The 27,982-nt window shown below is 41.6% G+C and overlaps 1 protein-coding gene across 3 annotated transcripts; it reads right to left on the reverse strand.

Moving 5' to 3' along the window:
• Positions 1-600: 600 nt before the first annotated feature.
• Positions 601-27,292, reverse strand: ANXA11 (annexin A11). Of its 3 annotated transcripts, none has more exons than XM_076338384.1 (15): positions 27,185-27,292; positions 15,112-15,172; positions 13,807-13,919; positions 12,037-12,414; positions 11,420-11,507; positions 10,925-11,019; positions 10,363-10,476; positions 9,119-9,209; positions 8,917-8,996; positions 8,732-8,788; positions 7,728-7,821; positions 6,867-6,962; positions 4,199-4,257; positions 3,453-3,575; positions 601-1,345 (listed from the first exon to the last, which is right to left on the reverse strand). In XM_076338384.1, exons 2-15 carry the CDS (start codon positions 15,161-15,163, stop codon positions 1,286-1,288), a joined length of 1,500 nt encoding a protein of 499 aa, XP_076194499.1. In that variant the 5' UTR covers positions 15,164-15,172; positions 27,185-27,292; the 3' UTR covers positions 601-1,285. The 3 variants fall into 3 exon arrangements, with proteins under 3 accessions (XP_076194499.1, XP_076194498.1, XP_076194501.1); XM_076338383.1 differs by having other exon boundaries at positions 15,136-15,172; positions 27,185-27,244; XM_076338386.1 differs by lacking the exons at positions 13,807-13,919; positions 15,112-15,172 and having other exon boundaries at positions 27,185-27,290.
• Positions 27,293-27,982: the final 690 nt, after the last annotated feature.

The following is a 27,982-nucleotide window of genomic DNA, read 5'->3' on the forward strand; positions in this document are numbered from 1 at the left end:
GAGGAATCCTACCTGCACGTCCTAGTCAGAACTGGGACTAGTCAGAATTTGTCATTTGGACGCAGAGCCACCTTACTCTCTAATCTTTACACTCTTCTCCCTTGCCGTAGTGACAATGCAACCCAGAATTAATTCCAACATCCACCCCCATGACAGAATGGAAAGAGCGCGTGCGTATGCGTGTGAAATAAGAGAAGGAGTTTGCACATTCTTGATTAACGAGCAGGCAAGTTTCACTGACCTAGCTCCAAACCTCTTCCCCCCCTCGTACTTTTTTTTTCTTTACATGTTTCTATTTTGAGAACGACAAGCTGAAGAGATGTCATCCATGCTAGCAGAAAATAAAAATTCAGAGTTCGAAAAGTCAGAGAAATTACAGCGTGCAAAATGAAAATACTGAGCAATAACTACAGATTACATGTATCATCTACAGACAATTGCTCATCAACAGCACGCAAGTCCCAAACTCGTCAACACAACAATTTCTGAATAATTCTGTGCATTCAAGCAGACAACCTCTATGGAAAAACTAAGTTACATAAACTGAGTCATCACTCACACGTAAATCAACATGAACACCAAAAAGCACAGTCTGCAGAGTTAGAAGATAGACAGCTTTAATTTCGTAATCTCTTCTTACATACATATATTTAAGGCACAATCCAAAACCTTAAAACATTAACCATAGAATCTTTACTACTGTCAATGTACTACTGCCTCGTGACAGCTGCCCTAGCGAGAATGAAATGTGGAACACATCTTCCTTAAAAACAATCAAGGAAAGAAAACGGAACTTGACAAAACTTCTTTAAAACAGTCTTAACTAGACACAAAAACTCAAGGCTGTTCTCTCCACCTATCAGGGAGTAGGCTAGCACGAAACCAACTCTGCACACAATATATAAAAACTTGCATTAAAATGCCACGTAATGTTTATACAAAATAAAACTTTAAATCATACAACTGTGATTTTTGTTTCATAAAACAAACATATTATTTCAGCATAATATAAGCAGAAAAGAAATAATGACCTGTCATTCATGGATTGCTGAGAGTACTATACGGAATCCTAAGCAGATGGCACATAAGCTTGATATTTGTATTTTTTTGGCATTTATTACCTACTATTTTTGAAATGAAGACAAGATATATGCAATGTTATCTTTTTAAATGTAATTGCTTCAGGAGAAACAGGTCATTACATATTTACTTTTGGAGAAAAAAAGATGCTTTAAAGCAAAAACATGAAAATAGCAGCTTTTTTAAGAAAAGCTCAATGTTTGATTTAGTCATTTCCACCACACAACTTGAGTAGGATTTTCCGGTAGTCTCCTGAAGTATCACCCTGGAAAGAAACCCAGAAAAAGAAAAGTTGAAGACTCGTGCTTTGAAATAGAGGAAAAAAGAAGTGTAAGCATCCTAAACATGACATTAACGACCAAAAGAGACAAAGCCAGGTCTGAAAGAAAGCAGGTGTTAACCTCTTAAATAAAAAAAAAAAAAAAATTAAGAAAAATTAAAAAGCCTGCTAATTAGAAAACGCTCTAATACAAACACACAGTAAAATCTGCTCCTTCCATAACTGGAACCAAAAGTGTCCACAGAGAATATATTTCTTTAGCAAACCAAATTTGGTATACAGGTTCAACTACTTACCTGGGAATAGTTCAATTAAAAAAACTCACTGAAAAGCTGTCTTCCAGCAAAAGGTATGAAAATATGGAAAAATTAATACAGAAGTCCTTTTCCTTGCAGTCAATGTAGATATTTTTCCAGGGGCAGCAAGTGAAAGTTTACTCTTTATTATGTTCAAACATTAAAAACAATGCCCTGACATCAAAAGATCTAAGGGTTTTTTTCCCCACAATTAGAGAAGATCTCTCTCATGTTGTGGGCGGTGAAAGTCAGTATGGATGCACACACAAACATGCAGTTAATCACAAAAGGCCCTGCTAGCTGAGTTTTGCCTGGTGCTCTCATGAGTAAAAAGTGTTTCCTGGGAGCTGCTCATCAACTAGTTTTGGTTGATGAGGCTTGCCTATCCTTTTCACGGAACAGTTTCAGCTAGCGCATTTATCTCATCCTTCATCTTCAGGTATGACTGAAAACTGTTTTGTCCAAAAATTATTTTTGGAAATAGACTAAACTTCAGATTCTTTAGCAGTTGATCCACCCTACTACTGCTGTTAGAACAAAATTATTACAACAGTGACAAAGAGACGCTTCAAAGATCAGGATAAATCCTGTGCATGTGTAAAGCACAATCCACAAAACGTAAAACATTCCTGTTTATATGTGCACTGAAAGGAAAGAACTGCTGTCCACTTACAAAAAAAAAAAGAAGAATTAAGAACTTTCTTTCCAAGGATGTTTTCGGTTCTACTCGTACAGAAATAAGAAGTAGAGTTTACATACACATAACTCTGCACATGCATGCCCCATACTTACTGAAACCAAGTTTTGAATAAGTTCAGCCCATTAAATGGGTATGGCCTGTTCCTGTTTCTGAATGGTAAAATTATTTTAATGCCAGATCAAAAAAGAAAAAAAAGACATACAGCTTTTCCACCAATGTCTCGCTGTTTTTTACTCACACGCTGGTGGTTACAGGGCATGTAACTACTGTAGTGGAAGCACATCTTCACACTACATACCTGGAAAAAGCTTCTGCTAGGTGATCCTCTGTGGCACAGGGGCAGAAAGACTATAGAGTTGCTGGCAGAAGACTCACATCAAGACTTTTTGGCGCACACTATCCTTCACTATCTTTGCAGGATTCCTTCTAAACACCACCAAGTTGCAGCCCCTCAGTGTCAACAGCAGAAGGAATAAATAGAAGCTTAACAGATCTGGCTCCTTTATTACAAGGTAAATGAAAGTGGCACCACTCACTCTCTTCCAGCTCTTATTACCCTCCCCATTGGCCAGGCATCCTCTTGACTGTTGCTACAGCCGTTAACAGCAGTAGTAGGGTGGATCAACTGCTAAAGAATCTGAAGTTTAGTCTATTTCCAAAAACTTGTAACATTCAAGAGAAAGAGGAGGCAATCTTTTAAAAGCGTATTAGGAGCTTTACACTTTAACACACACACACATACAAGGTAGAGCACCATCGTTACTCAGTTGGAGGACTAAGTGGTTTCTACAAGATCATATACAGAGATTGGGACAGAGACCAGACTTAAAACCAGGTCTCTGAAACCCCTCTGGACCAATTTCCCTTTCCTTCCTTGTGTGTTGGCTTCCTTCCCATCTCTAGTTCATCTAGCCCCCACGCAAAAGCAAGTGCTGTCTGTTCTCTGGCACTTCAGCCTCCACTCTCCTGACAAATGCAGCAAACCACACACAGCCAGCTACACTCAGTGCAGTTAATAGCTATTCAGTGTAAGGATCCATGTTCTACTAGCAGAAAGGATGTCACGGCAGGGAAGATAAAAATCTCCAAGTCTTACAGTGATATCTGTGTAGAGGGATCTGCCATACATCCTCTTGTATTCTGCACGTATGTCCAGCAGGTCAACCTCACTGCGTGATACCATGATTCGGATCAGAGTTCTGTCTTTCGTTCCTGCTCCCTGAAACAAACAAAACAACAATATAACGTATTAACAATGTGTGGAAATACTGGATGATACAGCACTAGTAAAAAAAATAAAATAAGTCGTCACCCCACAAACGGCCATTTACTAGCACAACCCCATTGACTTCAATAAGCTTGAACAGAATTTGGCCTGTCCTGCTTTAATACTTTAAATTTACTAGTAGGACACTAACAGTCATTTCTCTGCACAAGAACAGTTAGGGGAAAAAGAAAGGGGGGGGGGTGTCAGAGGGACAGGGGGGTCAGGAAAGCCTGGTGAGTTTAATGGCCTATTTATTTCAACTAGACCTCCCTACTTAAAAGATATCAATTTCAATGAGTCTTAAGCATATTTGTGTTTTGCCAAGGGAAGACTTCCTTTGTTTAAGGTATGGTTGTATGCATCTCTAAGCGGATCAAATTAGCTAGATTTTTCCAGCCTTTCATAAGAATGACTACATCTTGTTAGTCATCTGCCCACTGAAAAATATAATACCTTCAGCTGAACAATTCATTCCAATGAGCTGTACAAGCATTTAAAAAAAAAAAAACAACACAACAAAAAAACCACAACAACAAACCCACTATAAGTTTATGTGTCTTGTCACAGGCACCTACCTTCATAGCTTTCTGCAATCTCTCCGCAAAAAAAGCCGGCGTGTTCTTGAGGCACTTAACTGCAAAAAGAAAGAGTATTACAGAAATCAGGTATTCCTCCTCAATCAGAAGTCACAGTCATTTTTTGAGGTTACCCTAGATAGTTACACGCTTTAATTCTACATAAACATACACATGATACGATGCAGCTTCCACTCCTTCAGTTAGTCACTGAAATGCTTTTTAATTCAAACAGTAGCTGCAATGAAGTTGAAGAACCTACTGCACTTCATGGTTCAAAGCAAACTTTTCCGTCACTAGAGATCATCTAGCCTGAAGCAGCCATAATGAATCTTTAAAGTCTAATGACCACATTCTTGCATATGAAGGGAAAAGAGGGGATGGGGAGGAAGCAGAAGGCTTGAAGGAACACATAGTTAGCGGTGGTCCTGGCTTTTTCCTAATTTAAGAATTTTTAGGCCATGCATCTGCAAGGTACGACAAATTCAAGTCCCGCCCTAATACAAGCTGGGAAGCCACCTATGACAGAAACCTCACCCTTATTTTAAACTTTTTTTTTTTTAAGGCACAAAGTTCACCACGGCTCCTGAAAAGTTCTTGACATGCTTATTTAGTAATGGCTGGATTTTATACTTAATTAGTACGGTTCATTAGAAATCTGAAAGAGCAAAATCTAAATCAAATTACTGTCATGTTAATCAGGATAATGAAAGAATCCTCCATCACTCATCAGAATTAAAATCTATATATTGATCCTACGTTGGTTACAAGTAAACAATCATGCAATCCGTGGCAAACTACACAGAAAACAAACCACACCTGACTTATAGCACAAAAAGGTATCAAAAGCAATTATGTAAGATCAATGCAGAACAAAAGGGGTAAACCTAAATACGTATTTCACAGCAACACACATTCTATATAGGAAAAACTACTTTTCTGAATAGGAAAATGCAGATGAGAGAGAGCAGTTCACCACACACAATTGTCAATGATAGGTATACTACAATTCAAAAATGAATGACGAATGAAATGCATGTTTCTTTATCACTGCATTTAGCTAAAACAACACACTTGCACTTTAAGATGTCTGAAGATGTTATTGTAAGTTACCAGTTGTACAATCCAGAAAGCTTTAAAGAAAGCAAAATTAAATATTTTCAATTAGAAGACCTTTTTTTCCTGAAAAAAAGGTTCACAGAACAAATGACGCTAACATCATTGACTGATATAGACATATGTGTGTGTGTATACATATATACACACACATATAAATAAAAAAACCAAACCAAAATCTATTCAATAAAGAAGTTATTCAGTGAATATTAAAGACAATTCCTGCTCAAAAGGCTATCAACTTGTTTGCAAGCTACAGTCTCAATTCTGAAATCGGTATCTACATGGAGACCTGTCAAGTGACTGCAAAGCTCCATGAAGTCAAAGGACTGCCAAACTCTGACAGTACAATTTCTTTACCGAGGCAATCTTTTTCTACAAACACTGGGAAATATTTCTTTTCCCTAAGTTTGGTTTTCTAACAATACTTTTTGAGGTGACAAATTCTGCACCCTGGAAAAGGTCTGCAAAAGTATCACACCAACAGAGCTGGACCAAGTTTGGGTCGTTAAAAGGCCACTATAGTGACAGCTTGGCCAAGTAGAGTAAGAACAATAGTTACACAAAGTTCACATATGCACAAGACAGGAGTGAAAAAAATGAAGCTTTTAAAATCGATTCCCATTTTGCAAGATTTTGTTCGAAACTTCCATGAAAAAAATCTGTTGCGGTTGAGCCAAATGTCCTCTCCCCTCTTGTTTCCAAGTAATGCAAAGTACATTTTTCCTATTTATTTTGGTAGGCCTTTTTTTGGATTTTTTTTGTTGTTGTTGTTGTTACATCGCTTTTCTAGTCACTACCATATTCGAAACCAAAGAACAACACTTTTTCAGTTCACAGTAATAAACAGAAAAAGAAATGGAGATGTAAAGAAGCAGTCTTGTCCAAGAGACGAGAGACAAAAGACGAGAGAAAGAGGTCCACAATTTTATCTAGAATACAACATTCCAAATAAAACTACTGCACAACAACTTGAGGCCTTGTCCGAACCTCATGGAAACTAATGACTACCTCCCAAGGGACAACAGTAGACGTGAGGTAAGAGTCTTTACTCTTCAGAAGTACTGGAGGCACTTAAAAACAAAGATTTAACAAAGCTGTAACCACAAGAAATGTGGAAAAAAGAACCCCTTTGCAATCAAATCTAAGTTTTCTTTCTACTAAAAAGAGGTAGAGGTAACTAGAGGGTTAACGCCTATATTTTGCTTGATTTCCAAAGCTGTCCCAAATATTCCATTCTCGCTGACTCAGAGGTTGGTACAAATTCTCATCACTGCTTAAAACAATGCCAAGTACAGTTAATAATTGTCTCCCCACTTTAACATGTGAAATTTAAATTCTGCAGCTGCCCGAAGCAAAAGCTTCATCTGTCATTTTGAGGTGAACTAAGTGCCCTGCTTTACTAACCCCAAGTGACTTCACAGAAAGCTCAACATAAAAAGCAGAAAACTGGAATTATTACTAAGAACATCCTTAGCTAGAGTCACAGATGCCGCCGTCCCAGCCAGTTGTAGTGGAATACCAGGAATGAACTTGCTAAGGCAGCACGTACCTACTGCCAGCATGCCCCTTTCCAGGTCTCCAGACATTTCACGACATATGCTTTTTTCAATGTCCCGGTTACACATCCTCTGGTACTCGCTGAAGACTGTTAATGGAAGAGAAAGATTTCAGGAGTCAGCCTCACAAAAAGAGGTGGCACTGGTGCATGCTGGATGGCTTCATTTCAGTCGCACTTCTCAGCAGGATACTACAGTATACTTACACAAGTTTTAACGTCTCAAAGACTAATACTATGTTATCAACCATATTGTTCCATTTACATATCATCATGCTCCTTCTAGTTTGTCTAGTTCTGTTCTTATTTTTAAAGGGCTAGACCAAGAAACCACGGTAAGGGAAACAGTGAAAATTCTTCTAGGAAAGCTTTGGGTGTCAATAAAATTAAGAAGAAAACATTCAGGTTCTCACCCCCCCCCATCCCTTTCCTCTCCATATAAGCGCCTCAATATATAGCACATTTCAAAAGTTCTACGTAGTTACCAAAACATTTCCACCCCTATAGACTGATGTAACACCTAATCACTAGCAAGTAAAAGGGGAAAGGAAGGACCGCAAGTGCCTTGTGCACACACAAGCATGCAAAATTGAAATAGTTCTAGTTTTTCAATTCTTTTATCAGAGAAACATTTGAACAAGTACGACCTCTACCTGCTCTGATATTTAAGAAAGATGATCATAATGCACAGCTCTTGCGTACCCTTTCCCTCAGCAGAATTCACCCTGCTTTTCATTGAGGTATCATCACACTCATTTTACAGATGAGGGAAATTCAGGCACAGAGCGGTGTTGTACATTTTTATCATTACATACAACGGAATAAAGTTACTCTTTATGTAGACGACACCATTACCTGCTCTGAGGTGGGCCCTGCTTCTTGTGCACAGAATGGCATTGAATTTGGATTCATCAGTTCCTAGCCGGTTCTCTCCAGCTGCATATAGCTCCTAAACACAGAAGGGAACTCACACTTCATTACTCAGAAAAGCAGTCAGGCTGAAAAGCTGAGTTACAGATCTGCTTCCTTACAGCCTCTCCTCCTTTTATACTTATTTCTTAGTCTACGTACTGCTGGAAAACAGGAGCAAGCAATAAATAGAAACTAGTTCTAACCTTCCTACAATATGCTGTGCTTGCAGTCTTCCTAGCTGACTGATCCATAAGTGCTCAAACACAAGAGCTCCAGATTACTAAAAGGGGGAAAATTGTTTAAAAAGTACCTGAAAACTGTTCTTCCTAACAGGGCTTACGTCTAGCTTTTTTTCTACACCTCTACGTATGTTCTGGGATGTCCTCGTCTTTTGGCTAAGGCATACTATGTAGAAAGCCATTTACATTACTATTTATAGGACAGTAGTGTGCTGAAACAATCCAGGGTTTTCTCTTTGCTATGTGGTGAAACGGAACACACAAAAAAAGTAACAGGGCAAGAGTTACTAGATCCAACTGCCTTATTTGCTGCAAAAATCCAGAGTTCCTTAAATAACAGGCAAAGGCTAATGCAGGTGTTGAATAAATTAAAATTTAAACACCTATCACCTCAAATCTCTTCGGACCATTCCCTTAATAAGCAGCACAATGGAGTCACCCAACACCTGGAAAAGCCAGAGCGCTGACAGAATGAGAGAGAAAAAAACCCTGTGGACCCTATTTCCAAGAGCTTCATCTCTGTAATGGAGCTACATGGCTCTAACGCTCTGTCAGGGCTTCTCATATCACTTCCATCCACTGAAACATAAGCACTACATCAGGAAAAGTCACAAGGTGTCCAAAACTAAGAGTAAGCAGAAACCACACAGTCAAATTTCAGTGTATTGAGTTGACTATACTTAGAAACGATGAAGAATTTCTACTGACCTGCACATCTTTTTGGACAAGAGACATGTCAACAGTTCTACTTTCATCTCTGTTTCCCTGCAAGAATTTGAAGATACAAAAGTGTTACTGGTGGGCTTTTTTTTTGTTGTTTAAAAAAAAACAAACCAAAAAACCTACAAACACACACACAAAACCCAAACTCCAAAATCCCAGCATGCAAGTACCTGAGAAAGTGAAATTAAAAGCCTCTGAAAGTGTCCAGACGTGTCACTTTTTATTGCTTCCTCCAGAGTTTTCTTAAATTCTGGAAGAGAGAGACAGTCATGAATCATCATACACCCCTGCTCATTTCCTAAATTCATATTGTCAGCCAGCGATTAAGGAAGAAACGGAAGAAAATTTTGATGGAACTGTAATAAATCTAACCTGCTTTATAGACCCTGTTGAGTTCCTGAATATGCTCATTACTGCGAGAAGCTAAGATTTCAATGAGACAATTTTCATCTGTGCCAACACCCTAAAACAAAGCATAAGGAGAAAACACACTCTTCAGATTCTCATCTTACTTCTACAACCTGGTTTAAAAGAAATGTAATAAAATTATACAACAAAATACAATTCAGAGTATAATCTTGGTATTGGAGAAGTCAAAGCAAGTAGTTTAAATGCTACTTATAACACGTTTCCAAGACACAGATATGTATTAAAGATACAAATTGAACAGATAATTAAAATAATTATGAAAACAAAACTCCATTTTAAAATGTCATCCTTCACATGAGATTTTAAGCATTTCAAGAATCAATTTTTTCTACCATTAAAGATGAATTTGTTAATTCTAATAACTAACTTTCACTAACTAATAGATAGCAGTTGCAATTACAGTACAGCTAATATTATTTCATCCTCCAGCTACTTTAAAATTGCGGCCAAAGAACATGTAAATATACATACTGACTCAGTAATGGATATATTTATTTCACCTTCATTTAAACATTGTCTTGACATACAAATGTTTGACCTGTTTTTATTTTAAAAACCTTAATGTTTATAAAATAGTCTGATTGCTTTAAAGAGGAAGTACACAATACTTCCATAGTATTTTAGAAAAGGTTCGGCATGGGCTAGGAAAATACACTTTTGAGGCGGGGGAAAAGACAAAAAGAAGGTACACCCTGCCCAAAATCTTTATGGACCTAGTTTTCTGAACTATTCTTGAGCACTGAGTGTAAAGTCACTGGGAACTCTAAGTGGAGAGGTTTTATCATCAGCTCCATCACAGCTCAAAGCAAAAACTGGGAAACAAAGGCACCCCATGCAGTATCTGGCTTAGAAGAGAGCTGCCTCAGTGCCTTTCTCAAGACTATGTAATAAATGAACTGCAGAGACTGTTAGAACTCAGTTTCTGCCTTTTCTGTGTATTTATTTATTAACATATTTTTGTTACAACACAAACCTATTAAATAGTCTTTACCTTTAACCTAAGGGAATAACATTTCTCAATTTTACTATCACATAGCTCCAAGAAGCGGAGTACAGATCAGTCAAACAATGGGTTGAATATCTGGATGAAGAGGAGGGAATGTAAGTTCAAGCTTTTAAATGACCACCAAAATTTTATCGGCTCAAATATTTCCCCTATCTTAGAGATTTCTATCTCCTGCACAAACCTTTATAGCTTCCTTGATTTCATAAGCATCAAACATGACAGGCGTCTTCATCATTGCTAAGATTGTCCTCTCAAAGTTACCTGATAGCTCAGACCTGAGATCCTTGATCAAATCCTAATGAGAAGTAAAAACAAGGAAAAAAAATGCATGAAGACCAAAACTGACAAATGTAAGCACCAAAACTGTGGAGTTGAATTAGAATTCTTTATGCATAAGCATCAATAATGTATCTGCAAAGTAAAGCTATTCCACTTAACGACACTAAAACCAGCATAATGTAACATGTACATCTAGGTAATTAAGGTCCAATTAAATAGACTGCACAGATCGAAGAGTCACAGTAACCATTTAGCAGAGAAACTGCTTTATATGTTTCATCTGAAACACTGCATGAAAGTGTCAAGAGTGGGTAAAAGCAGAACCCTAAACAGGCTATGACTTGTGAATCATCTTCCCCTTAAGCAGCTTCCAATCTTTTTTTCCAAACACTAAGTCTTCTGACTTCCAGTGAAGGAATGTAGGCTCTTATTTCCCCTTCCTTCTGTTCTCATGATGTATTTACCTTTCCATAAGCTGTTTTGAAGGACAGGATGATCTGCTGCCGTTGCTTGTTTGAACGACTTCCAAGACAATCGATAATAGCCTGCTCATCGGTTCCTGTACATGCACACAGACACCACAGAATAAGCATGCATGTCACGTGAGGACTCAGCTTTCTGTTTCCATTTCATCCTCTCTCTTCCAAACCCAACCGACGGACACGTATGCCTTTAATTCATCTACAGTATCTCCTCTCGTGTACGACCACAGAACTTCAAGCTCTACTCCCAATCACAAACACAGTAAGAATACAAAAAAAAACCCAACCCCAAAACCAAATACCAAACTCATGATGATGTTTATGCCTACATGAATTTCTAATAATTCTTCTGATAACCAAGGACAACCACATGTGAACTAGCCCACTCAGTACACATATGACAATGGAGAAAGATCAGTGCTGAATCAAAGCTGCAATTCTACTTTTAACTGAAATTTAAATCCACAGACTGCTCACCAAATCCCTTCATGGCCTTCCTTAAGACTTCTGCATCCCTCAGAGGGTCAAATCCCGGCGCATCGGTGATCGTGCCTCGGTTTCCATGCTAAAATCAGACCGAGTTGAGTTGTATATTAGTGTTAATCAGTAAAAGACTGTTTTACTACTTAGGAAAGATGACCACTGTTACCGATTTTCTTTTTGTTAGAAAAGTAACAGAGAAAACTCAAAAAAACCCCACCTTAAACAATTTGTTCATTTCTATACCCAAATTATGAGAAAATGCACGGTCAAGAAGGTTCACTGATATTAAATCTGCTGTCCAATTAATTAAGGTTTGATGAAACCGTATATACAACTGGCAATACTTTGTTCAGTTAGGAAAGGCAAATTCATTAGATTTGAATTCACGTCAAATCTTTCTTCTTGGATAATGTGGTGAAACAGCATTTGTTTCAATTCATATGAGCCTGTATTGCCTGCATTTGGAAGGGATCCAGCTCTCTCTTTAGTCAAACTTCTTTTCATGACTTTCTTTTCAATTTTAGGGTCGGTTTACACTTCTATACACAAAGAAAATGCAGAGAAACATATACATGGTCACATCTCAAAACAAAAGCCCTGAATGCTCTTACTGTTACAGGAGAGACCGTAGGCCCCGTAGTTCCTGGGTAAGAGGGCATAGAAGGATTCACAGCTGGGCCTGGTGGATAATTTGGCATGGGCTGCTGCCCCGGGTAAGTTGCTGGTGGTTGTCCTGGATAGCTCATGGGCTGCTGACCAGGCGGTGGTGGGGGCTGGCCAGGCACAGCGCCACCTGGGTAGCCCGGGTAAGCCGGCATTCCTGATGGTGGATTTCCTCCGGGTGGAGGATACCCTCCGTAAGAGGGCTGTTGTCCTGATGGAGGTTGCCCAAAGCCACCTGGAGGGACTGGGGGATAACCCCCAGGTGTTGAAGGATATATGCCTTGTGGTACGTTTGTCCCTCCAAAGGTCCCTGCCAGGTTGGATGCCTGCAATGACAGCCAATAAAGCAAGAGACGGGAAGGTGTACAAACGGTTGAGTTTCAATAAAGTGCCTAATACAATACAACCTCCCTCCCCACCAACACAGATAGGTAGCTCTGCATCTGCAAAAGAACTTTGCAATAAACATGTCTTACTAGCAAGCAAGATGGGAAAAAACCTGTATTCACTTGACTCTTGCTTTACTGTAATCATCAGCTGCCACACATCAAGAAGCAGAACCAACAGACACATACCTGCCACTGCATCCAGGATTAACACACCACTCACACGGAAGAGCGCCAATAGCCACACACCTCTTACTCTAAAAACTTACGCCAATTAATCCCAGCAACACAAAACTATGCTTATCCCTTCTCTGTCCACGGCTGCTTTACGTGACCACAGCATCATCTGAGTGCAGGGATTTACTACGAGCAACCTCTGGCTGTTTTATGATGCACTAAATGCATTAGCAGTTTACAACTAGCAAGAGTTCCTGGACTACATTTGGAAAGACATCGGCAGAAACTGCCACAGAGATACTCCACTCCACATGCAGTATCATCTTCCCACGTGACGCACTCGGACCCTCTTCTACAGAGGAACCAGAAGAACTGACATTTGATGATTGCAGTGTTCTCAGAAGCTAGCTGCTGTGGATATCGCCGTGTGCACTGTAGATAGTTTGTTGCTCAGTTTGACTGCTGGCTGCCAAATCACTTCATTTAATCGTTGCCTCAGAAAGGCACCTATAACGCAAATGTCTTCCTACAAACTGTGAATTTGTTATGCAGCATAACAGATTTTTGAAGACTAAGTTGTCAGAAGCGTCACTCGCTTCTACTCTATGCAAAAAAGAAAAAAGTCACATTGGAAATGTCTGCATTTTCTTCAATCAATGTAAAAGGTTTTTACTGCCATCTGTTAAACATCAGTGCTTATAAGAGACAGCTGATCCATATTCTTCCCCGGGATGAGTCATCGATACCTCAAAATGCACAGTCTTATTCCTCATTCAGACTGGCCAAAATCCAGGTAATAGGCAAAATCTGAACTGTGTTTGCCAATGTGAATACACTGACAGTGGATACTCAGTGTTAATAGTCTGTTCCCCTATGCCTCTGCACAGCAAAAGCCAAGTTATATTACTTTTATGTCCATGACTTTTGAAGTTAGGCTCTTAAATCAACATTTAACTAGTGGTCTGCTTTCCTAAAATAAGGAATAGCTTGCAGTAACCGTTTTCTTCAATAGATGATATTGAACGCTCAACACCTAAACGGACTAAACATAAAGGCACAGAACTCCAGTGATCAACTTCTCAGTGGCACTGCCAGAAACACATCTTTGCACTTAAGGAAGTCACAGTAAAACACATTAAATGAAAGCAAACTCACCATTCCAGCCATGTAGCTGGGATTGAACTGGTTGGCATAGCCAGCCACGTTTTCTAGACCAATTGGAGGTGGATTTGCAGGTGGATAGGCAGCACCACCCCACGGACTGCCACCTGAAATCAAACACAGCTGCGCTGAAACGAGAACCTACACCTTTTTAAACTTATTCCTTACCACTTACATCTCTAATGTAATGTCTGTTCAGCACTAGCAGTTTGGGAGAACGAAAATCAGCTGAAGAGGTGCAGGGTAGCAGTGCAATTATGATATAAAGAGAAGCCTCACTGGATATTTCTCGTCACGTTAGCTATCGTTGAATCTCTAAGTTCTCATTTAAACCAACTCTAAACATATTTGAAGGTTAACACTCAAGAGTTAATACTGTAAACACCGTATTTTGACTAGAGAGTAGTTTCTCTTAAACTACAAAGCTGTTTGGGTATTCCAGTAGGAAGATATTATTAATTCCTTTTAGGTTGCTAATTTGAGAGATGTCTACAGAGCATGACACAGTACATTCACAGCTACCCAAGTCACAAAACTTGGCTGCACACAGCAGTACAGTCTTGTCTGCATAGCAGTCTAACTAAGCCAGAATATTCTGCTGAGAAATAGGATTTATCCTCCCAGGCTGGTTTGGCTTCTCACTGTACACTGCTTCCCCTTCCCGAGTTAGCTTGCCTAACTCCACATTTCACCATACCCATACGACTCCAGTCCTTTCTTTCTACCAACAATACTAAAAACTGTAAAGTTCATTACCAACAACTCTAAAGTTCACCCTGAAACCAAGCAGTAGTTACATATTTCATCAGCTTTATATTATTATAATTGATATCCTTTTTAAGAGCCCTCTCCCCTCCTTATACAACCATCAGCCTAAGAACAGCGAATTAGTTATAATGTCACAATTAAAGCCCTAATTTTTTGAGGGATATGGTTTTAAATTGCATGACTGATTTCTCCCCGTACTCATTTTTCTCACCAGCTGCCTTGAAGACTCAGTACTGACAGGACACTGTTCCCTGACATGTATTGATTTTGGTCAAATTATGACCGCCTCCTTGTGCTGTGTGCTTCATTTGAGATGGATGAAAATGGACCTTACATGAGCACATGGTAGAGCACCCATATGCTATAAATCAGAATCCCCAGCCAAGATAAAATAGGACTTAACAAGAGAGCACAGAAAGCTTCAGTGAGTCAAGAAAACCCCCCGCAGTCTTGTTCTTTGTCCATGCCACCTTTCCACTCCAGATAGGACCACCACTGACATTTAACGCTTAATTCATCTAAACGACTTACCTGAGGCTGCCGGTTGATACCCACCTGCTGGGGGATAGCCAGGGTAACTCATTGCAAAGATCTGAAAAGTATGTGTGATACGGTTATTTTCCGTAATGCTTCACTAATTACACCACATAAAATTAACAAGCGACATGTTTGCAGCAGCCAGTTACCAAAATTTAGACATAAACTGCACAAGTCGCACAGGCTTTTCCCAGGAAACCTCTTCCCATTTCCTTTTGCTGGACCAATAAACGTGTTCAGATGTCTAAGCAGTTGTAGAGTCGCTCCTCAGACTACTTCTCTTACTCGTTTCAGTTACTACTTACTGCTCACTTTGCCTATTATGTTGTTAAGGACGTGTTACTCAAAAATGCTTACTTTATCGCGCTATTAAAGTCTCCAGATGTTTGCAACCTGTACAGAACCAGTCTTATTAATCAAGAGTAGAAAATCATCTGACAAACAAGCCGTGTCTTCAAGTGAGTAATTCTATGAGAAGTGTTAGAAGGCATTTAAATGCAAACATCTGCAAAAGTGCAAGGTCAGAGCAAGAAGCGGAAGGGATACACTTCACGCTTACAGCATTGCCATAAAATACGAAGGGTTTACTGAAAGGATAAGATCACCAGAACAAATTGGATCTCTCAAAGTTGATAGTGCTTCTGTCAGCAGAGAAGTGCACAAAGTCATTAGCTGTCCAAAACAGAAGTGGAGGTTAGAAAGGAAGGACAGCTCAATGAAGGACAAAACGAAAATGATTTTCCAGAATACAGAAAGCCTTATTTTAAACAGAACAACTACCAGGAAGAACAGTAAAAGTAACTCAAGGAGCTTGTTCCAGATGAAGAGAACAGCCACAATCAGTCTTAACTTTTTCAAGGTTATTTTTAGTGACAATTCCCAGCCTATTTTTAAACTGCTGTGCAAACAGTATCCCTTTCCCTTCTTTCTCCTCTTTCCCCTAAAGCACTGCCTTTCGCATCTGGCTTGTTTTGCTGTGTTTTGGATTTCAGCTGTGGAGTTTTGTTTTGGGTTTGGGTTGGGTTGGGGGGGTGTGCTGGTTTTGTGGGACTGTTAGTCATGTTAACTTCCCTTTCTGGTTTGCATGGCTCTTTGGCATAGCAACAGCGGAATGGAAAAACACCTTTTTTTTTTAAAAAAAAATACAATTAGGAAATCTTCACTTTATTTAAAAACTGTTTGGACTTCATGCTGCATGTACTCATTTAAATTTAAATAGAGAGAAATGAACTAGCAGAAATTACAATGAACAGAGCAGACTAGAAGTTATAACCCTACGTTACCTCTACTCCAGTGTGTAAAGTGTCTAACAGACTCAACAAAGAAGCGAACGCAATTTCTCAGCATTAGATTTACTGGCAAACAGGCTTTTTCTATGAGAGATGCCTTTAACTGGAAAAAAAATTATTTCTGTGCATGCAAATTTAAGTACTGCCCTTCCATTTGTTCATTCTCCATCCCCCCTACAAACAGAAGTGCAAGGTGGGGTCAGCCAGGGGTATAGCCGTTCCCCCACCGTTCCCCCCTTTTCCTCTTCTGATGGGTGTAACAGAGTTAACAAATCACCCAGCTCCACACATGAGGAAACCAAGCAGGCCGCGCAGCCAGGAAACTTGCCGACATTTTACAGAATCAGGCTTTAAATCAGTAAACTGTCAATCACAGACAGCTAGATTTAAACCTCAAGAAAGGTCCAGGGAAGTCAAAGCCACCCACAACCATCATGGCCCAATTCCGCATATTCAATTGTAAGAACAGACTATAGATTAGCTAACATGACACCATTCACTACCAGATTGTATCTGAAGGATAAAGGCTCACAGAAATTTTTACATCATATCAGATGCTTACAAGATGCCCTCCATAACATGGTAAATGTTCCTCCCACATTCCCTTCAGCCGCGGTTTCCAATGAGATCTATCACTGCAGTGCTATCTACGAGTTTTGGAATAACTTAAATATCAAGGCTGCTACAGCTGAAAAGACAACAAGCTTTTGATTATACAAGCACTTCTCTACGTGACTAAGCTCTGCGTGATTCTTCATTTCACATGCAAACACATTGCATAAGACCTACAGCACCAAATCCAGCATACAATTACTGTGCAATATACACAAGGGAGCACAGATTCCACACGCAGCAGTCACCAGGGAGATCAAGTTTATTTTTCCAGGCGTGCCCAATGCATATCCTACGTTAAGATTTGGTTTCTATCTGTGTCCCTTTTTAATGCTAGAAGCTAAATCTTGGAAAAAGGTCTCTCATGGTCATCCCTGCAGTTCAGCAAAATAATGGATTTTTACTTTTGAATTTTCACTGATGCTAAATAAAAAGCATAAAGGTATGGCAGCGGCTGCGTGGGGTCTTTTTCAATGCTCCAGAGAGACAATGTTCCAGCCTGAACATCTACAAAATGCCACCGCACTTCACTGCAACTTTACAGAACCTGATAAAGCCGAACACTTTAATAAAGCAGATGCAAATTCAGGTTATAAAACCCATCCAAAGAGCACTTGCAAGATACTGCTATCCCAAGGGAATCATAACTGCTGGAGGCAATGCCTGCTGTTACCCATACAAGGACTGTTAAGACCCCAAGCTCATGAGGCCAAAAAAGCAAAAAGTCAACATTTCTGATCAGAGCTGAAAGCAAGGCACGTATTCGCCTCCTCCGCTGGAAAAAGAGCAGGCAGCTTCCTCCCTCCTGGCGCTTCGCCATGCTCCTAACAGCCTGCACACAGGCGTGCTTGGTTGCTGGAGGGAGCTGCCAGGCCCCAGCCACACGTTGGGACGGCGTACGCGGCGGCAGGGGAGCGCCGCCAGCTCTGCTCCACTGCTGCCTCCGGGCAGGTACGGGTGCATGGCAGGGGAGAGAGGCCAGCAAAAAAAAAAAAATTAAAAAAAAAAATAAAAAAAAATTTTAAAAGGCAAGAGAAAGCAGCCTGGCACTTCAGAGCCTCACTACATCAGCAATTGGCTTTACGTAATAAAACATAGCCACGCTACTAAAACAAAAAAGGTACAATTATTACTCAAGTCACTCAAAAAACAAACAAAAAACGCCACAACCTGGCTTCTTAGCATGCATAATGCTTATTAGTCAACACGTACATTTTTGACATACAAATTATTACAGCACTGAAATTTTTTTTGCCTTCATATGCAACCATAATTATTTTCATTTATTTATTTATTTATTTTTAGCTTCAGGTGTAAATACAATAATGACAGGACACTCCAAAAAAAATTGTAAGATGCCTTTTCAATAAAGCTTTAGGTACAAATTTAAGGCAAAAAGCCTTGGGGGTTTTTTTTGTGTGTGGTAGAGGGTGGGGAGCAATGGGATAGGCGTTGTTTTTCTTAGCAGGGTTGTTTGCTTGCTTTTAATCCCATGCAGAATGTTCCTTTTGAATTTCGGGGGGGGGGGGGAAGGAGCCTTTTGGCAATTAAAGCTGAGGTTGAGAAATAATGGCTAACTTCGTTAGCAATCTGAAAAAAATGTGACTATATATATAAAAATGTTCCACTTGCTTCTTTTGAACACTGCATTTATCCAGGACTTTTCCAAGGGGAAATTTTCCCACACTGGTTTGACTCCAGGCAAACTAGATCCGCAAACACACTGACTTCTCACGTTCAAAAACTTCCCTGGTCACCACCTTTTCCGTACTTCATCGAGTCTCTGTTGGCCATTTCTCTAACTTAGCAAATACTTACCCCCCTGAGTTAACTTTCCCAACTGCTCCCACAACCTTGTCTCCACTTCATCTTCTAAGCCTGTCTTCCCAAATTTCTTCTGCTACACCCACACCACGTTACTCAAATTGTTAGCGATCAGCAGCACATGCCTGCTGACAACAAAGCAGTGACGTAGGCCGGGGAGCAGAAGATGCAGAAGTCCACCCTGCTATACAAATACCGTGTGGGAGGATAGAGGAACAGCAAGGTCTGCATTTGCTCTGCCATAAAAGAAGTAGTGCGTAAGATAGGGAAAAAAACCCAAACCACCAAACCACACACGGAAAGAGGGAGTGCCTTTAAGAAAATACAGAACAAATACTGTTAAGGTCCTCTTCCCGCTCCCGGTGTTCACCCTGGAGGTCCACCTCAAAACTCTAAAGAAAGATCTGAGGTTTTACTCCCACAGTGGACATTGCTATCTCGCTTCGCATTGCAAGCCGTGAACCGCTCACGCTCTTGAGCATTTTCCTGCTGCTTTGGCAAAGCTAAGAGGGAACAGACCTGTCCATAAGAGGTTAAATCTGTGATATACTTTCAATGGGAATCTTGAAAATACACTCCCTTTAAGGCACAGCGCAGCAGAAAAGGACTACAACTGGAGATATTCATAACAAAAATACAAATTACACAACGATGGCAGAAGTAAAGAATAAAATGTCAAGGCTGCTGGAAAATTTGTGTTTCAAGGTGCAACAGAAATCAGCTCAGCAATTGCATTCGTGCCCATTCCTGGAATTTATTCAGTGGCTGCTGTTCAGCCTCCAGCTACACCAAGGTCCAATAATTTGAGGTCAAAAAAGGATGAAAAGACCATGACCTGTATTTGTTCAAAATAATTTGTTTAATTATGCCCGTTTCCCAGGGAACACCGAGCAAAGTTAAACCCTTGGCCTTTACTCTTCCTCCACGCTAATTACCAGGATGTAGCACAACGGCTGCCTAAAGCTATAAACTACAGAACCTGCTCTGAGACTGATCCCTGATTACGAAACCAGCAGAACAGAATTTATCACCGTACAGTATGCTGTGGATTTTCACCAGAGGTGAACTGAGGCATCCACCACTGTGCTTTTGCAAGACAAGGACAAGCCACGGTGGGCATCATACTAGCTAACTGCTGTTTCACCAGCCTGAGCAAGATTTCTCTTTGACTTACGCACTGAAGCGTAGAAGTTGTTCTCTCCTGTACTGGGTGTAATATTCTTCATCCTGACAGATAAAAACCCCTGCAGTTTGGTCTTCCACTAAGTCTTCTGTGTGTGTGACTCCCTGTCTAGCGTTCCTTTCACTACGAAAAAACTAATTTAGTAGAATGGATTCCCCTTCCAACAGGGCTTAACGTAGCCGAGTTCATGCCAGCCAAAACTGAGGAAACCTCTTTTACACAGAACTTACCACTCATAGGTCACCTTTAGGAACCTTTACTGGTCTTCATTCAAAAATGTATATTCAAAGAATACTAACACATCATCCATTTCCTACAAAAAGGTGTTTCCTTAAAAAAAAAAAACAAACAACCCACAGCTCTGAACAGATGACAAAACAGAAACAAATTCAAATAAGGGGGCTTTTTAAAACCATCCCTTTGAACTGCTTGCTAGTATTACGAGTCAGGAGCTCTGCCAGTTTTGATGATCCTTCTAAATCAGTATTGCTATCATCATTATTATTACAGAAACACTTTACTGGAAGATCATCTAGCATTTTTTGATCTGCTGGGGTAGGCGGGGGGCAGCGGAGGGAAGCATCAGAAAGGTAGCACTGACAAGCCTTAGTCAAAATGAGGTAGAGCAGAAGAGAGATGCGACGTCTGACAAAGAAGAGCTGAATGGGAGTACGGACCCATAAGCCACAACCGAGCTGTAAAAATGTTAAATAAGAACATTCATGTAACTGATAATTTTCAGTGACAGAAGCATAAACCATGACGTTACAGCCTTACCACTGCAGGAGGTGCTAACACGAGGTGATTGTGTCGTGGATTCTAGACAAAAGTGCATATATTTACACTGCAATTCTCAAACCTCTAGCAACGAGAAGTTAAGTTTTAAAACCACCGCTCATAGTTTTAATTACACATAAGATTAGCCCCCTTTATAAAATATTTTATACTGTTAAGCACTGCTTGAAGAGTAATTTGAACAGCATTAGAAACACTCCACTGAACAGAGAAATGCATGAGAATATATGACCAAAATAAGATTCTCCAAGATAGCGAAACAACTGTTTGGATGGTACCTGCACCAGTACAAACTTTGTATTTCATAGCACACCTTAGGTTAGAAGGGACCTCTGAGATCATCTGGTCCACAAGGAATTTCACAGATGACTCACTCTGACCTACAATTAGCACCTTTTATTGCTTGCTTTTATTGGCTAGTGAGAACAACTCAGCCACTTCACGACAAAGTTCTTTAAACATGTAGTAACAATAACCAGCATCTGCCACGCCACAAGGGCAAATAGGGACCAAAAGCTCCAATAACCCCTTGTCTCCTTCATGAGACAGGCTCGTCCCAGCTTGAGCGTACTCTCCTCTCACTGGTATGTCTTCTTGACAACAAGACCCACATCCTTCACAGAGGGTCAAAATTTGAAAGGGCAAGTAGGCCAACCCCATATTCTAGCTGCCAGCAGAACCGGGTCTGCCGGAGATGGCAATGTAACACCATTCACCAGCACTGAACCACAGAGATGGCAAGTGGTTGAACAGAAAGAAACATACTTCTGTGCGCGGTTTTATTGACCTTGGTCTTAGGGGTCCAAACAGCAAACAACAGGGGAGAGGGAAAAAGGTAGCATAACGTTACCACTCAATGGCAGCATTTCATCGTCGTGAAGATCCTGCTTAAGCAGCTGAACATTTATTCCCCCAGCATACAGTTTCATTCAGCATCCGTGACTTTTCCGGGAAGATCACAGACCTCTTTGGGTTTACGTATCAGTCCTTACATATATACTTATGGCAACAAAACCCGAAGAACTTAATTGAGCTGCATGGACTCTCGAGATCCATGTGCAGCAAAAACATGAGTTCATTCCAGGAGGCCAACTTCACCTTGGCTTCCTACTCTGCCCTGATCCAAGTGTTCCCTTTGGTAGCACACTCTTGCAATGTTCTCTTCGGAACATTTACAATACAGACAGTCAGAACATACATGACAACACAGATAAAGGCACTTGCCTAACAACACAACAAGCACGAAATAATACCAAAAGAGCTTTATGAGATGTTTGAAGAAATAACAGAATGACATCGTTCTATTTCCAACTCATAACCTGTCATATAAAATAATTTGTTGCAAAAAAAACAGTCATGCTATAAATAGTCTGAATTACGTTCTCAACTGACTAATGCCTCAGGGATTTATACTCATCTATTTTAAGTTCTACCATGCAAGAACAATTTTTTACATCATCAGTGCAAGTCAGAATAGGTAAATACTAATTACTCGATTTCACAAAGTACACTCTGTGTGGGAAATCCTGCACAACTACAGCAGTAGTGTAACGTTCAGTACTCTAAAACACTTACTAGAAAAGCACCTAATTGTTCATTTCACGCCACCAATTTGTAATTAGTTGCTGTGCCCGAGCCTGAAGCGCAGAGCCAGGGAGCGGCCCCGCTGCGAAAGCGGAGGGCTCCAGCGCTCCCCAGCCCTGCGAGGCAATAGGAACAAAAGGCAGACAAAAGTCTTCCGTTAGGTCCCCTGCCAGCACTTCCTACGTTTACATCGTTCGGGCTGCAGAAGCAGCCAAAGAACACCAAGCTGTTCAAGTGACAGCTCCCCAAAGAAAGGCACGCTTACGGGACCTGCACGGAAACCTTAGTTAAACGCTGCGCACAAAACGTCTGCGCTCTGCACCAGTCTGACAGCCTTGGGACTCCCCAGCTGAAAAACAGGTAAATATGAGCTTGCAAATACGTTAACTTTTTCTTAAAGGTGACGGCTTTCATGCTTTCTAGACACAGAAGGGCTTAAACACACAGCTGTCCAGGAACACTAGGAGTTATTACTCGTCCGTGAGCAAATGGACACGCTTTGTTCATTCCCAACTATAAAGAAATACTGATTTTCAGCTGATCAATTACTTCTTTACAGGAATTGACTTATTCAAGAAAGAACCAATTTAGTATAGTAAACCAGAAAGCCAGGTACTTCACAACAACCACAAACAAGCAAAGTTAAAAGAAAGCAAGACTATGGCCTTCAAATGTAGTCTACGTGTGGGACCAGCAAACTTCAGTCCTTAAAGCTTATTACTGAAAAAGAAGTTTTTTTCCCCCTAAATCCTAACATTTGTAAAATACATTTGTTCTCCTACCTAATGGAAAACTGAGTATTTTCAAAGCACTGGCAAGTGCAGCCAATAACCAGTTATTTTGACTATGGATAGGTGCAACGTTTACAGAATGAGCACAATTTTCCAAACTTAAAGTTGTTCTCTCTAGCAACAATAAAAGGGATATTCACACTGTCTGCTTTAGGCAACTTAAGCACCTAATTTAGAGCAACTTGCTAGGCCAAAGTTAGAAATCTAACATGCTTTTTTACCCAGGTGAGAGGTCTCTGGGAATGTGAATTAGATGCATAAGTTAATCACAGCGAGTATTGCTTCACGTGCATATTAACTGCATGGCTATGGTAAGGTTTAGCACAAACAGAGGCCTTACAAAGACTTAAAACTCATTTGGATCTTTAAATACAGGATTAATTTGGTTGACAGTTCTTAAGCCTGCCAGAAGCTGGGATCCAAAAGCCTGAATCAGAGGCCCACCTCTCCTAATGATGAAATGAATACTAATTAATGGCTCCAAAGAAGGAAGGAAACTGTGAAGTCCAGTTCTTCCTCAAGACAACAGCTGAGCTAAAGCTAGAACAAAGCACCCTATTGGTGACACTTCCCCAACGCCCTCAAAAAAAATACCCCAACCTACCCACGCTTTGTCGTACAAAAAAAAAAAAAAGCTTTTAACCTTCCCTATTACCAAATAAGACAGTACCTTCTCTCTCAAACAGACAACACATAAGGAAAAAAAGGAAGCAATGTCTGGGAAGGACTTCTTTCCATTTCTTTTTATGTCTTAGAAAAGAATATTGCTACCAATTGGACAGCACAGTGACGCTCCGCACTGTACAGGGAACAGCCAGGCAGCAGGACTATGTGGGGTTGTGTTTGTTTTTAAAAAAGACACACGAAACCTATTCAGTCTAAGTTCCTACAATCTAATGATTAGCACTGGTCCACATTCAGCATCTGTAGTATGGGTACAAGTTCACACATACACACAAAAAACCAGCGGCTAAGCGTAGGCAGGATTGGCTGCCTGGTCATCACAAGCACGTAATAAAATTGTCTCTTAGAAGGACACCAGCAAGTCCCCAGTCTGACCCATAACTGACTCCAGGCTTGCCCCAGCCAGGATCTAACCTCCTATCAAGATTCTGTAGCGAGCTATGATAAAATCTGGAACAAACATGGAGCAATAATAGAAGTAATACACTGTAAACACTTACTGCTGCCCTTTGGCTTACCTGCCACTCCCGGCACCGCACTACATTCTTCCCAGCTCGGGGAACCGCCTGAAGGAAGTTCAGCATTTACATCAAACACACCTGCTTTCAAATCAACTGGCAACAGCAAAAGCAAAGGGACCACCTCAGCTTCCGCGCATGACAACAACTCACTGTTGGGAGTTTCAAATGGGTGAAAGTGTTGCTCACAGGAGCATAAACATGCAGCCTTTTCTTTTTTTTTTTCCTAAAAGGCTTTTGCTGCCTTTTTCAAAAGCAACCCAAAACAAAAGTCGCTACATACAGCTGACAAGTGTCAGTCCTTATTTCCAATCCTTTATATAATACAATTTTAAAATATATCCAATAAGCAATGTATGTTTCAAGGTAGCAGACATAAACATATGAAATAAAAGAAATTACATTGGTGCCGTTACTCGGTTGTATACTTAATTCAAGGGAAGCCTCCAAGTGCAATTTGAAGCTGACAGAGAAGTTTCTACGGATGATTCTATGGATTATATGAATGGCTTTAAGCTGAAGAGGGGTAGATCTAGACTAGATATAAGGAAGACAGTTTATATGCTGAGGGTGGTGAAGCACTGGCCCAGGTTGCCCAGAGAGGTGGTGGATGCCCCATCCCTGGAAACATTCCAGGTCAGGCTGGACGGGGCTCTGAGCAACCTGATCTCGTTGAAGATGTCCCTGCCCAGGGCAGGGGGGTTGGACTAGATGACCTTTAGAGGGCCCTTCCAACCCAAACTATTCTGTGATTCTATGATTACATGAAGCCTTGGCTAAAAATAAATGAAACTTTCAATTTGTTAAAAAGCCCTGCTATTTCTGTAGCCACCACTAAACCATCTGCTCTTTTTGATGGCATCTCTGCTTTAACTTTAGCTTCATTCCTAATTCATTCATTATCCCTAGATCGCTGTCACAGAACTAAGACAGGCTCTATCTTAGCTCTGATTAATGCAATGTTATTGAACAGACCCCCTGGATGCTCCATCTTCTGAAACCTGCTAAAGGTCTAGGAAACGGCATCTCCTGTAGCCTTCAAACCAGACAGACTTCTTGGCTTGACTTTCTGTAGTAGATGGGATTATGTGCTTTAAGCTGTTAACTAACACTAACGTCTCTACAATTTTTTTTCTTTAATATACTGTATTGACTACATAAATACCTCCATAAAATAGCTCCATCCCACTAGTTTTGTTACATCTTTTAGTGACTTTTGACACTTCACAGAATTTCCAGTCTGGCAATTCAAAACTTCTGGGGACTATAGAGAACAAGCTAAAGAAGTGACATCGCATATGAATGAGTGCGATGACTACTCCAGAAATTTTAAGTCCAGATTCACAGAGATGTTTTGGCTCCTAACCTCATACTGAGGTCAGGCAAGAGAAAGGTACATAAATAATCATTGTTGACATAGACATAAAATCATCAGGCCCTTCAAAATCTTGCTGAATCTGTATTGTGTATGGTACGCTGTATTATATATGGTGCTTTAGGGGCGGGGGGGGAAGAAGTCACAAGAGTAGCTACAGAGGTGCTTTCAGGAAGAAAAAATTCAGCAGAAATGCAGCGGGGACCGGGCCACAGGAGAAACTGGAAGCAGTGCCCAGTGCAAGTTATCTGCTTCATCAGTGGGAGGAGAGTGGTCCGCGTGACTCTTACAGCAGCTCTAAAAACAGGAAAATACAGAAATAGCCAAGCTGTGGGGAAAGCGTTCATGCACTCAAGCTTTACAGCAGCCACGCACTAGCACTAGTTTTGTACCATTTCGGATGTTACTGTACGTGCCCCAGTAGAGCACAGACTCACTCAACAGAAAACACTGGGTGCTGGGGCGGGGGGGTGTCGGGGAACGAACCCCTCACCTCCTACAGCAGCCAGGCTTTTAGATGCATTAAAACCTACTAATTAGCTCCTTCGCCAAAACACATCGCACCAGCACTTTCCCCTCTTGTCAGTCTCTTTTCTCTCCACACCTTCACGTCAGTCTTTCTGCCCCAACGCATCTGTCCCCGTTTTTGGCTGAGGTGCTTTCCATGCTCCTGCCGCTCCTTTCCGAAGACTTCTCCCTCAACTGTTCCTCCTCATCAGGAAGAGGCTTCCAGCAACTACCATTAATCTGATAAACAGCAAAAAGATATCCCAAGAAGATACCCCCCCCCTGCCCAGCCTCTCTTCTCCAGAAACAGGACGGGGACAGGGACCAACTCTGCTTTCCTGAATATCGAGATGTTTATGCTCTTTTCTGTCTTAGACAAGGTTCAGCAAGAGTTTAAGAGTTTCTGTTTTAAGACACCTTACGTACGTGTAGTTTAAGAAAAAGTAAAGTACGTTACAAGCAGTTCGTAGAAAGCAACGTTTGGTAAAAAAAAAAAAAAAGCGTTGTGTAACAGCTCCGACAAGACTACCATCTTAGGCTTCTTTCTCTTGTTAGCCACACACATCAAAACCAAAAGCTTAAGATAAGCTGATGATACAGGCAAAGTACCGAACTGCAAGAGCAAACCCCTCATTTTCCTCTGAAACCACCTCATTTGCCTAACAAACAAGAGCAGCTTTCTACGAACCGCGGAGCTGCGGCGGGCCCCGACCTCCCCCTACACCAGCCCCCGGACGCCCGCCTGTCACCCCGAAATCGCCACGGCTCCTGCCGCCCCGTCCGGGCGGACGCGAGTTCCCCCGTCACCCCGGGGACACCGGCCCGGCCCGGCCCGCAGCCCCGCGGCACGGGGTGGCACTCGCCCCTCGCCCCTCGTCCCGTCCCGCCGCGGCGGTCGCTCCTACCTCGTGTCCCCGGGAGCCGCTGCGGCCGCCGCCCCTCCTGACGGCTCGGTCGCGCTGCGAGGCGGTGGCGGGGAGCGGCGGGAGGAGGAGCCCCTGCGACCGCGGCTCCTTCCGCCCGCCCCGCCGCCGGCCTCGGGGCGAGGGAGGGCCGGGGGCGGGGAAACGTCGGCCGAACCCAGGCGGTGGAAAACGTGACGGCGGCGGCGGCGGGGCCGGGCCCGGGCCGCCCCGCCCGCTGCGGCGGCAGCAGCTGGCCCGGCCCGGCCCGGGCGGAAGCGCCGTCCGCGGCCCAGGCCCGGCGCCGTTCCTCGGCGACCCGCCTTGACGGGGCCCGCGGGGCAGCTGTCAGCGGCCTGCGCCGGCCCGGGGAGGCCCTCGGCAGGGCAGCCTCGGCGGCTGCTGGCTGAAAACAAGTTGGGGAGTTCCGCAGAACGGGTTTGACAAAAAAGGCGATTTCCAGTCAGGGCCGTTTCATAAAAAAACAAACAACCAAACCAAACCAAACAGGAAAAAGAGTAACTAACTCCGCCCGTCACACGGGCCGCCTGGGCTTGCCCCGGCGATACGTCGTCTCCTGAGGGGCTGGGTGACACCCGTGCAGCGACACCAAATTAAGGAAGTTACGGTCCAAGTCGGGGTTGTTCGTGTTCAGCCTAACATCGGGTTTAAACCCAGAGACTGATTGCTTCCACCAGGAGTCCATAAAACATTCAGAAAACATGTTTTCCAGGCAAGGTGGGACAGAAACCCCATTTTGTTGCATATAATACACATTTCCTTCAGTAAAACGCTACAAAA

The sequence above is a fragment of the Aptenodytes patagonicus genome, chromosome 5 (genome assembly GCF_965638725.1).
Source record: "Aptenodytes patagonicus chromosome 5, bAptPat1.pri.cur, whole genome shotgun sequence".
NCBI classification, from domain to species: Eukaryota; Metazoa; Chordata; class Aves; order Sphenisciformes; family Spheniscidae; genus Aptenodytes; species Aptenodytes patagonicus.

Excerpts from the sequence above, each read along its gene's own strand:
- ANXA11 (XM_076338384.1), bottom strand. The coding sequence starts at position 15,163 with ATGAGTTACCCTGGCTATCCCCCAGCAGGTGGGTATCAACCGGCAGCC. Across the intron at positions 12,415-13,806 it reads CCAGCTACATGGCTGGAATG|GCATCCAACCTGGCAGGGAC; the intron begins GTGAGTTTGCTT and ends CTGTCATTGCAG. Across the intron at positions 9,210-10,362 it reads AAATCAAGGAAGCTATAAAG|GGTGTTGGCACAGATGAAAA; the intron begins GTTTGTGCAGGA and ends GCTTTGTTTTAG.